This window comes from Sus scrofa, chromosome 5, assembly GCF_000003025.6.
Source record: "Sus scrofa isolate TJ Tabasco breed Duroc chromosome 5, Sscrofa11.1, whole genome shotgun sequence".
Taxonomy (NCBI): domain Eukaryota; kingdom Metazoa; phylum Chordata; class Mammalia; order Artiodactyla; family Suidae; genus Sus; species Sus scrofa.
This window is the reverse complement of record NC_010447.5, coordinates 54,696,006-54,708,737: the sequence shown is the minus strand read 5'-3', so window position 1 is coordinate 54,708,737 and position 12,732 is coordinate 54,696,006. Positions and strand designations below refer to the sequence as shown.

General features: G+C 33.8%; 1 protein-coding gene across 8 annotated transcripts in view; it reads left to right on the top strand.

Annotated features, from left to right (window-relative positions):
• Positions 1 to 12,732, top strand: part of PIK3C2G (phosphatidylinositol-4-phosphate 3-kinase catalytic subunit type 2 gamma) — a 374,898-nt gene that overhangs the window by 140,783 nt on the left and 221,383 nt on the right. For all 8 annotated transcript variants that reach the window (XM_021092290.1, XM_021092292.1, XM_021092289.1 and 5 more), the window contains 2 exons: positions 1,400 to 1,530; positions 7,643 to 7,831. In XM_021092290.1, the coding sequence (XP_020947949.1) occupies positions 1,400 to 1,530; positions 7,643 to 7,831 (320 nt within the window). The remainder of the gene's footprint in view (positions 1 to 1,399; positions 1,531 to 7,642; positions 7,832 to 12,732) is intronic.

Sequence of the window (12,732 nt, the reverse complement as noted above, 5' to 3'; positions counted from 1 at the left end):
TATAATGTGTCATAGAACTTGATCCCTTCAAGTCAATTTTTTTTAATTTTTATTTTTGGGGCCATGGGGCTAACTGGAAGCAGTGAGTAAAGAGAAGGATAACTGAGCTCAGACGCAGAGAAAAATTATTATATGATTCTGTCAGCCTGGGTCTCCTTCAACTTCCTGCCTCTTCACATAAACAGTCTAGTAGAGTGACTCTATCAAGATTCAAGCACTAAGAAAAGAGTTGTTTTAGTTAATGTTTCTTTTGTACTACTTAATGCTTCTCTACTTCTTCACTTTCTCATTCATGTCAGAATTCACTCCCGTCTGGTTTATTTGTCCTCACCACACTGAACTGTTGTCAGGTAACCCACTGATTTCTAGTTATCAAATGCAGTGGTGGTTTTTAGTTCCCTTCCTACAAACCTTCTTTCTGCAGTTTTTGGCACTTTCTTCCCCCATATAGAACACTCTTCTCCTCTGGCTTTGCTGTTACTGCTCTCTGGTTATCCTTTCTCTATCTTCTTCCCAGGCTCCCCTTCTTCAGCTGGTCCTCAATGTTGACAGTTCTCAAGGATTCCATCTGCTGCCCATGATGATTCTCAGTAGATATATCCCCCCTGAGAGAATTTCTTTCAAGCTTTATTGAGATATAATTCACATACCGTACAATCTTGCCATTTAAAGTGTGCAATTCAGTGTCTTTAATTATTTGTACAGATGTGTGCAGTTCTCACCATCAATTTTAAAGCATTTTCACTACTTCATAAAGAAATCACTTAACTTTTAGCTATCACCTCCTATTCCCCAAGTCTAAGCAACTATTAGTATACTCTCTGTCTCTATAGAATCACCTATTCTGCACATTTTGAATAAGTGGAAGCATACATGTGGATCTTTACCAAAGATGTCACCCTCATGTCTACAAAGCGGTCCACAGACTTATAGATTTCAAGTAGTAGAGACCAACATAAAGTAACTCTTTTTATTTTCTCAAGTGATGACATGACAAAAAATGTACTTACCATCTAAAATTTTCATAATTTAATACTAGAAAGATATTTTAGTAATGGAATATAGAAAAGATATAATTTTAGCATTACACAAAAATGTAACATTTAACTTTATGAAATGTTCATAAATGTTATTATTTTTCATTTTTTTCTCAGGTGATGTTACAGACTAATTTATATACCATTTAAGTACATAATTGAGGATGCCAAACAGCGTGTATATTTAAATACCAAGTCCAAATCCTAGTGATTCTTATAAAATTATTTTTAAAAAATAAAGAGAACATGAAATATAATATTTTCCCTTTACTTTAGTTTTTACAAATCTAAGATCAAAATTATTAAATTAATAATGCATTTTCAGGCATTCTATACATAGCAAACTGTTTTTTTTATTTCAGATTAATTTTCCAGCTACTGAGTGGGAGTATATGAAACTTGATTCTCAAGAGAACAGAAGTGATCTTGAAGAACCACCAAAAGAGTGTTTAAAACATATCTCCAGACTTTCACAAAAACAGTCTCCTTTACTGTAAGTGACCCAGTTCTTGTGAAGGAGTTGTGCCTGTTATTCATGATACCATCAGTCATATTAGGAGCACCCATATCTTTGAAGAGTGAGCTTTCCTTCCCACATAACTCTTTCTGTTTCCTAGCCTCACACCTGTTGGATGATCAACTAATGTTTAAGAGCTAAATTAGAAATTTTCTGAGTTTTCCAAATATTTTTTCTTGTGGAATTCAGCAAATTTAATTTTGGTCAAAGGAAAAATACGAAGATTAGAAATCATTCCATTCAAAACAACAAAGCAGAGGCTTTGTTATACATATTAGAATGTAACTGATAAATCATTGCTAAGCAACCCTTCAAATAGGTATAAAATTGTTTTAGTAAACAGGAAAAAGGAAAATTTAATTATAATGGCAAATTTAAAAAGAACAGGCATAAATTATGTTTAATAGCACCAAATTAGTAATTAAGGAGTACTTAAATTCTGTCAAACAGTAATTCTCTAGGGAAAAAAATCCCAGGAAGAATCGTAAAAGAATACTAATTCTCTTTTTGTACTTGGAAATATCTAAACCACAGCTTGTGGAGCTCATTAATGACATGATAAAAGCATAAATCTAAGAAAGAAACTCTTTATTTATATAAAATGATATGATATATAACATAATAAAGCATTTTCTTCTAAGAATAAAATGATTAAAAGTCTTAATGGGGTATTCATGTGATCTGAATCATCATTTTGTGTGATCTCTTGGACTGCGAGTTCAACAGTGGATTGGAGAAGAAGTAATAGTGGGAAGCAAGAGGTTCAGCAAAGAAGCTGATATAATATTTTAGGCAGGAGGTCATGGTCACTGGAACTGAGTGATGGCAGTGGACACTGAAAGTAATGGCTGGATGTGGAGCATATTTTGGAAGTTGAAAAGCCACTATTTGATGATTAATAGCAAATAGGGGTTAAGCCAGTAGAGAAACCAAAAAATCAAATTAAGTCAATGGAGAATCTAAGGTTTTGAATTGATAAGCTGGTCAGATATTAGAGTCATTTTATGGAGGAAGAATAATTTTGAGACCTTCCAGACCAAGATGTTGAATATGATCAAGCATTCTGTTTTAGGTGATCATGTTACTGGCCAGATCTCTAATTTCAACTCATCTTACTCTTTTCCTCATTCACTTCAATGCAGTGACAGAAATTTCTTTCACATGCTATTCCCTTCCCTTTCCCATCACAGGCCACAAAAAAGGCCTTTTTGTTTGATGTTTCCTTTACATGAATATTCCTTCCTAGTTCTTCACATGACTGAAGATCTTCACTTAATTGTGATCTTCCCAAAGAGGCCTTCTTTGGCCACCCTATCTAATGAATTTATTTTTCTTATTATAACCTTTTTATCTTTTATGTTATCAGATGTAACACAATTTATTATCATAGTGTTCATTAATGCATTTTTCCTGATTAGTTTGTTTTTATCACTACATTTGCAGTGCTCTACTCTGTGCCTGATAAATAATGCGTGTAAAATAAATGTTATAATGAATAAAGTTATTTTACATAGATTTAAGTATAAAAATTGCCTGAAGGATTGAAAATAATGAAAGAGTCTCATAGTCTTCATGACACATATTTTGACAGACTATTGTTATCTTAACTAGGTGAAGCATTTTTTTTATACTCCTTACTCAAAAATATAAAACCTTAGATTTAACAAGCACACCACATATCAAAGGCTAATATATTTATAATGAGCAATTTTTAAAATATGGAAAAGATGCTATACTTTGAAATTATAGATAGATTCAAACCAAAAAAATGTCAAAACCAACAAATAATAAGCACAGTAACTGCCTTCAAATATTACAAGATTGTGTTTTTAAATTAACGCCAATAAATTCTAACTGGCTTTAAAGTTCAGTTTCTATTTAAGTGAATAATTTATACATAAAATAAGCAAGATTTTTCCTCTGTTTCACCCACTCAAGTACAATTATTAATGCTCAGTAGAGTACAATTTCATTCTGCACTGTGAAAACAGATGGAGAATAGCATTCAATGTGATAAAAACTTGTGTTAGAAACAGATTAAATCCATTTTCAAAATACCACATTTTATCATTTAGTTGGTGACTTAATTATTCCTTCTTTAAATTGATCAAATATAATCAGTTAAGTTCATACGCAATAAAATCTAATGAAACAGTACCTATATTTGTAAAAATAAGAAAAATACCTTCTTGAAGACAGCTAAAGGAATGTTAAAGTTTAATATATAAAGAAAATCCCAGAACATAAGATATTAAATAAATTGTTTTGACAGGAATTATGCTTCTAATTCTAGCCATGAAAGTTACCTATTACTAGACTAATCCTCCTGACTGAAAGAAATATGACAGAAGAAAAATACATATGAAACAACTGCTCTCAGAAATTGAACAGACAGTGCTTGAGGTGAGCCCATGAATAAAGTGGGTTTCGGCCCAGAAGAATTTTCTGTATGATACCTCTGGGAGGTCTAATTAAAGAAGATCATGCAGGTCTTGCTGAGACTTTTTTTTTAAAAAAAAAAGACAGAAATCCGAGTTTAATGATGCTGAGGCAGCTGGAATTTTTAGAGCATAATAGTGGAGAAAAGGAAGATGTACAGGATAGGAACTACAGAAATATGTACTGATGTCTTCTTAAATATTTAGCTGAGTACTAAGCTCCATATGAGCAGATAGAGATTTTTTCAGGACTGCAAAAGAACCTCTACATGGAAGATGTGAAATAAATGTAGATTCTAGAGGTTGCACAATGCTTGTAGACATAGAATTCTGACAGTAATAATGGAGAAAGATCACAGAATACCCCAGTCACTCAATCAAGAAATCAGAAAGATACATATTAGGAATGAGTGTGCTCTAGCCCAAGATTAAGGACTATTCTAGGCCTAGCCTAATAAATCTTTTTTTGTTGTTGTTATTTTATCATTTTTTTAATTGTTATTTCCCCAATGCAATTTTTTTACCTACTCTATAGCATGGTGACCCTTAAAAACAAGCCTCCAAAAGGATCAAGCCAATCTGCTAGTAATTAAACTGCCTACTAAAAAAATTGGGACATTCAACACCTAAAAGATAGCAAAATGCAGACTCTAAACAATACAGCATTTTAAATGTTTAGCATGTAATCAATAATTACTAGACATAGGAAGAGTCAGGAATATATAACTATAACCAGGATGGGGGAAAGCCGTTAAACAGAAAGAAACATACAAATATTTTACAGCTATTATAAAGACACTTATGGATTTAAATTCAAAGGCACATACGAGTGAACAAATGAAGTCTCAGTAGAAAAGTGGAAATTTAAGAACTGAAAAATAATATCTAAATTTTAAAAAATCGCTAGAGAGGCTTAATTGATGGCATAACGAGGAAAAAAAGAACAGTGAACTTGAAGGGCAATAGAGATTATACACGTTGAAGTATGAAAGAAAAAAAGATGTACTATGGCAATAAAAATAAGTTTTAAATGTGTAAAAATTATGGGAAGAAAGAAATAAAAATATTTTCAGATGAGCGATTAAGATCATAGCATTTGAGATTAATGTACAAAATGAAAGTGTATTCTGGTAAAACATAGCAAATAAATTTTATTTTTCAAAATTTATAATATCAAAAATTCTACACTAAAAGCTATAAAACTTTGCTAGAAAAATTAAAGAAAAAAAAGGAAAACCTCAGTAAATGGAAGGCTATGTCATGTCATTGATTAGAATAATCCCTAGTGTTAAGATGACAATTACAGTTCTCTACAAAGTGATAAAGGTACAACTGTACACCCATTAGAATGGATATTATTTTTTCTTTTTTTTTTCTTTTTTTTTTTTTGTCTTTTTGCTATTTCTTGGGCCGCTCCCGCGGCATATGGAGGTTCTCAGGCTAGGGGTCTAATCGGAGCTGTAGTCTCCGGCCTACACCAGAGCCACAGCAATGCGGGATCCGAGCCGCGTCTGCACTCTACACCACAGCTCACGGCAACGCCGGATCGTTAACCCACTGAGCAAGGGCAGGGACCGAACCCGCAACCTCATGGTTCCTAGTCGGATTCGTTAACCACTGCGCCACGATGGGAACTCCCGATATTATTTTTTCAAATGATCAATATGCTTTTCATTAAACTCTGATGGCTTGGATAATATATTTAATGGGCAAAATCAAGTGTTGGCAAGAATGCTATATAATTGGATCTACTATACTCTGTGCATAATAATGTAAAATATTAAAAACACTTCAGAAATAGTTTGACAGTTTCCTCAAAAGGTAAACAGATATGTGATATACAACCACATCATTCTCCTCCTAGTTTCTTTCTTGGGGAAATGAATGATACATCCATGCAAACATGTACACAAATGTTGACTGTAGTTTTATTCGTAGTATCCCAGAACAGGAAACAACCCAAATGTCCATCAAAGAAGAGAAGAGATAAGCAAATTGTGATGTATTTATACAAAGGAATAATACTCATTAATTATTCTTATTGTGGCTCAGTGGGTTCAGAACCCGACTAGTATCCATGACGATGTGGGTTTGATCTCTGGCCTCGCTCAGTGGGTTAAGGATCCAGGGTTGTCACAAGCTGCAGCATAGGTCCCAGATGTGGCTCAGATCAGGCTGGCAGTTGCAGCTGCAATTCAACCCCTAGCCTGGGAACTTACATATGCCACAGGTGTAGCCATAAAAAGAAAAAGAAAAAAAGAGTAATTTACTGATACACTCAATATTATGGATAATTTCAAAAACACACTGAGTGAAAAACTGTAAGTAAAAGAATATATATACTCTATGATTCCATTTATGTGAAGTTTGAAAATAGGTGATGTTAGTTTAGAGTGAAAAAAATCATACCAGTGCTTGCCTCTCGTGGTATGAGAAAACTGTCATGTATCTTGAAAAGAGTATGGTTTTTAACTTGGTACATGCATTTGGCAAAATTAAATTAGCTGAATTGTGCATTCTCTCTTATGTAAATTATACTTCAATAAGTATAATTGAATTATTCACTATTGAAATAAAGGAATTTAATTAGAACAAAATAATTTGTTTCGGTGCTGTAGTAATAATTTTGTTATGAAATCTTTTCTTCTGGGGGCTTTCTGGTGAGGAAGGAAGTGACAAAACAGAAAAGGAACCCATGCATACCTTAAAAATTATCCTCTGTGATCCAGTTCTTTCATTTCGCAGATGAAGATGGCTTAAGAAGAAATCGTAGAGAAATATTTACATTTAAATTCCTTTAATATTTCTCATTATCCTTCTTGGGAGGTTTAGGTAATTTCAGCTGAGCAACAGAGTGTTGGTTTGGAGGAGAGTGCTGAAAAGCCATCGCTGTCATGTGAGAAATGCTGTCCTTCAGTTGAACTGTGATCCCGAATGCTTTTGCTGGAGCCTGAGCAAAGCACAATAAACTGTCTGTGAATCAATGGCTCTCATCTGAGATTTAGATCTTCTGTTGGGACCACTCTCCAGAGGGAAACACTTGATCAATTAAGGAAGTCCTATTTACTGGTATTTTTAACTCCAAACTTGCAGCAAACTCTGAGAATTTAAAGCTAGAATCCAGCAGTGAATTGAAATGTTTGTTTTTGAAATTGAGCAAAAAGTTTTCTGAACTGTGATGAAACTTGTTTTGAAATGAAGGAATATCATCTTTAAAATATGCCATTTCTTCACAAACACAGTGGGTCTAAATTAATTTGTAAAGAAAGGAAGAAAGTAAATGGTGGATTACCTTTGTTCTAAGTAGTAAGTACGTGTTGCAGGATTCAAATAAACTTGATCTGCCTTAAAGGAGACAGAGACTTTTGCTAACCAAAATGACATTTTTTTTTAAGTGGCAAGAATTTTCAGAGGAAAAATAAATGTGAATTATCTGAAGTCAAGTTTTTTTTTTCTTTTAAAAGAATAAAGTCAGTGGGAAATAAGCTGGTGAAATAATCTAACTGTCCCCAAAAGATAAAGGACTTGTTTTCAAAAATAAACTAAAAATTCAGGGAACTAGACTAACATTTTGTTCTGTGTGTTTACAGCAAACATTTGTTAATGTAGCAAACTACAGTAAATTATAGTTTCCAATCTGGTTTTTGCAGACTCTCTGAAGAAAAGAGAAGATACTTATGGTTTTATCGCTTCTACTGCAATAATGAAAATTGCTCCCTTCCTTTGGTCCTGGGTAGTGCCCCTGGATGGGATGAAAAAACTGTTTCAGAAATGCATGCCATTTTGAGAAGATGGAAATTTTCTCACCCTTTGGACGCTCTTGGACTTTTGACTTCCAGGTAAGACTTGCATGACAGGGATGATATTACTAATGAGAAAAAAAAATGTTTGAAGAGGAAAAACTTAGGACTATGTGATTAATTCAACAGCTGTTCTATTTTTTCCAATTTCAATAGTTATGGATATTAAATTTAGATAAATGTAAACTACGGATATAAAATTTACTTTTTTTGGGGAGGCACACCTGTGACATGTGAAGGTTCCCAGGCTAGGGGTCAAATTGGACTATAGCTGCTGGCCTACACCACAGCCAAAGCAATGCGGGATCTACGCCATGTCTGCAACCTACACCACAGCTTACGGCAATGCTGGATACTTAACCCCTCTGAACGAGGCCAGGGATTGAACCTGCATCCTTGTGGATACTAGTCAGATTCATTTCTGCTGCATCACAACGGGTACTCCTGAATATAAAATTTAAACAAATCAAAACTATTATTGTGCCTTCAGCACTAGTTGAAATATAAGTAATGGCCATAGTTTCTTTTTTCTTTTTTCTTCTTTTTTAAGGCTGCACCTGCAGCATATGGAGGTTCTCAGGCTAGGGGTCGAATTGGAGCTACAGCTGCCGATCTACACCACAGCAAGAGCATTGCAGGATCTGAGCCACATCTGTGACTTACACCACAGCTCATGGCAATGCCAGATCATTAACCCACTGAGCGAGGCCAGGGATCAAACCTACATCCTCATGGATAGTAGTCATATTCATTTCCAGTGAGCTACGACGGGAACGCCAATGGCCATAGTTTCTTAAATGAAGAGTTTAGTTGCTCTTAGAGAAATAACAACACAAACTTGAATGGAGAAAAGTAAAATTCTCTACTCTTCCACCTCTCACAAAAAGAATCCTTACAAGTTGCAACAATATCTTTTACTGTTGAAATATGCAAAGCCTGGCAAAATACTCTACTTATAGTAGGTGTTCAGTTAATAAGACAGTGATAATGACAAAAACAAAAGGAAAAAAGTCTGTACCTTATATATTCACCAGATCTTCCCTCAGAATAAAACACATGGGAGTGGGGGATGGGGTGGGGTAATGTCATCATCTTCGAGTTAAGGGGAAGCTTGTGGGAATATGTGTGGTATCTGGCTCTCGTTTGGGGAAACAGCTCTTCCTTGGCTTCTGTTTCATATTCAAAGCCAAGAAGAGATATTCTAGGTCTGTCTTGATGGCATCAGCTCACTGAATCCAAGAAGAAAGTCTGCAATATCTAGGGTCAGAGAAGAATTGTGAAACCCTGTTCTATTCTGAACTCTCAAGATCCTGATGAAAGAGCAAGGAGGGAGGAAAAGTGATACAAAGGGCTTTTCACAGGATTTGTTTAGGTTTATTTTTAAATTAGTGTCTTTTATGAAACGTCTAGCATGGGAAAGGAGGAGAAAGTGTCTTCTTTTTCAATTATTTTTAAGAGCTACTATATTCCTCACTCTTCCAAGTTCAAAACTTGAAAATTACCTTAAAATTCTACATTTTTGTGCCCCTCACATTGAAGATTTTTATTCAGTTTTCTTGTGTCTTCCATTAATGTACCTAGATGCCTACTCTTCCTTGGTAGATGATAGCTAGCTAGCTAGCTAGATAGACGATAGAATTTTTCTTTTAGTTGAGCTTGCAGCTTTTCTCCTTTTTATAAATCTTCTTCCATGGATCTTTCCTTGACCTTGCCAAGCAAAACTGACCACATCTGCCTGGTACAGTGGCTTTATTTCTTTATGAATTATATCTTATTGCAATATGTTTACATGCACCATGTCAATCATGTAATTTTCCCGCATTAGACTGAGAGCTAGTTAAAGCAAAACAGTTCATCTTAGTGTTTCTGTTTCCTAAGGGCTTAATAATAATACCTGGAACATACTAATTGCTCAGTATTGAATAAATCACTTCCTAAAATACATTATGATTATTTGTACATTATTTTAACATTTAAATTATATTATTTGAGGGAATCATCTATTATCTTATTCCCCACATCTTGTATAGTTGAATGAATTAATGAAATAAAGAGGTGATAAGGAAGTCAATTAATAATTAATTGGTTTATGTGAGATTTACAGTTCATACTACTGAAAAGAAAAGTTCTCATTTCCCCTTTACTCCTAACCTATTTTCCTGATTTGGATATATAAGAATAGCCATTGTCTGCAAAATTTTGCTAAATTCCAGTTGTTTTTGGCTCAAGTAAAACTTATAGTATTAGGCTATGATTATTATTTTGTCATTCCTGAACTAAGTATTTCATAGAAAAGTCATTCAAAATGTGAAGGTAAAAATTCACAGATTGAGATGATATTAGCAAATCATATATATGATAATGGAATTGTACCCAGAATGTATAAATACTCTTACAACTTAACAACAAAACAATAAATACCGCAGTTTTTAAATGGTCAGAGGATCTGATAGTTCCCCAAAGAAAATGTGCAAATGTCCAATATGCACATGAAAAGATACTCAACATCAACTACTAGGGAAATATAACCAAAAACTATAATGAGATATCACTTAACACTAACTATAATGACTATGATCAAAAAAGCAAGGATATGAAGAAATTAGAAATCTCATATATTGGTGATGGGAATGTAAAGTGGGGCAACCACCAGGGAAAATAATTTGTCAGTTTGTTAAATGTTAAACATCAAATTAGCATTTGATCCGTTCTTAAGTGTGTATTCAAGATAAAAGAAAAATAGATCCACTCAAAAACTCATACATGAATTTTCAAACCAGCATTATTTATAATAGCCCCAAATTAGAAACAACCCAAATTTGCCATGAATGAATGAATAAATAGATAAAATATGGTCTATCCATACAATGTAGTAGTGTTCAATAATAAGAAAGAATAAATATTAACATATGTTACAACATGAATGAACCTTGAAAACATGCTAAGCAAGAGAAGGACCACATGTTTTATGAATGTCCAGAATAGACAAATGACAGAGACAGAAAGTGGGTTAGCGATCACCCAGGGCTAGAGGAGGTTGGGGGGAAATAGGGAGTAACTGCCATTGGATATGAAGTTTCTTTTTGTGGTTATGGCTCCACAATTCTGGGAACATGCTAAAACCATGAAATTGTACACTGTGAGTGAATTGTATGGAATTTGAATTATATCTCTATAAAGCTATTAAAAATTTAAAAGAATAATTGTACTTGTAAAAACTTTGACTCTGTGTTGCTAAAGCATAATTTTTTATAGTACAACTTTATAAAGTTTCTAAAGCATTAACTTTTTTGGTAATTTATTATTTTTTTATTAAGATGTACCTTGGTCTATTTTAAAGACATTTAAATGTGTTAATTAGTATTTTTAGAAAGTTCATGGAATATTTCTTACAAATGGAACTGCTTTGTTTTCTTGCTTATAAAACAAGAGGATTGATTTGCTAGAGGATTTCAATATTCTCTGATTCCTGATAGTAAGCATAATTCTGCTTATAGGAACCTTCTCTACCTAAACAGATGCTGAACATCTATTTGAATCACTTAATATTTTAAGTATAAAGATCAGATTTTTACTTATCTCCCCTTAATGCTGTCTCATTTTATTATCTACAATAACCCTACAAGGAAAATACTAGTATTATTCCAATTTTACCTCTGGGGAAGCTGAAGCTTACAGGGATTTGGTTACCCAAGTACATTAGTAAGTTAAGGAGCTAGAGTCAAATCCAGAGATTTGGAGCTCTCAATCTTTGCCATTATGACTTGCAGCCTTCCTAGATAAATACATACTATTTGTTTTACACTAAATAGATAAGTAAAACCATCCTAAAATAGTTTGATTATAGTAAATAGTAACTGTAGTACTTAACCTTCTTATGCTTGGATGTTTCTATTTAATTAAGAAATTTCTTTTTTTCTGAATAATCAGATTTTTAAAGATCTTAGGAACTGATTTCAAAGCAGAGTGCTGTTTATCAAGCATCATTCAGGGAACTTAATAGAAACTTGATTTATTTGCACATTGAACAGTTCTTTATCACGCATCAAAGAAGGTCACTGAAAAGGTTGGAATATTTCCATTGTACTTATCCTCTGACTCCCACTCTCAGTTTAACTGAACTATTAAGCTTGAGGACAAGCTGTTTCCAGAAATGAACCTTTCAACTTCTCTAAATTCAAAAGCTGACTATTCTGAGAACAAACAGTATGTGCTTGTTACGTGAGTTGTCAGAGTGACTTCTTCAGGGATCTATATTTTTCTTTTTTGTATAGTGAGTTTTTCAGTGGCTTAACCTCCTGAGAACTGGTGTGCTCCATTTCTAGCTTGGATAATTTTTAATATTGATGATTACTTAATCCTACTTGAAGGTTCACCACCTCCTTTTGGCTTATTTTTAGCAAGAGATATGTTGAGATAAGATTTAGCTAGTGTGGGCCATAGGGTGTTAATATTTCCAGGACAGAGAACACAGTTAGCAGTGTGTTCTCTGGGTATTGATACTTCCATTAGAGAAGGCAGTGCTGTCAGAATACCAGAGACTAAGGGCTAAGGTCTCTAGTTCTTGGCAGGTGGTTGCTAGTTTCTTAAACCCTGATGCACAGGTACAACTATTCAACTGTTAATAACAAGCAGAAATTACCCAAGGATTAAAAGGCAGATCAAGGAACGTATTCATTTAAAAATAGCAGCTCTGAATTGGCATCAGAGAATTACATCAGAAGCTTAAATAAAAATTTGACAAGGTACCAGAACTTGCCATCCCACATAATGTAAAATTATTGTTTTGCGGGAAGAAGAGCAATACTTAATAGGCTGTGCCTTAGCTTTCAAAATCAGTTTCCTTGTAAAACATGCTTCACAAAAATGTTTGCACCAAACCACAGATTCTTTATAGTAGAGATTAATTTATGATAAAGCCATTCTTAACTAGCATCGTA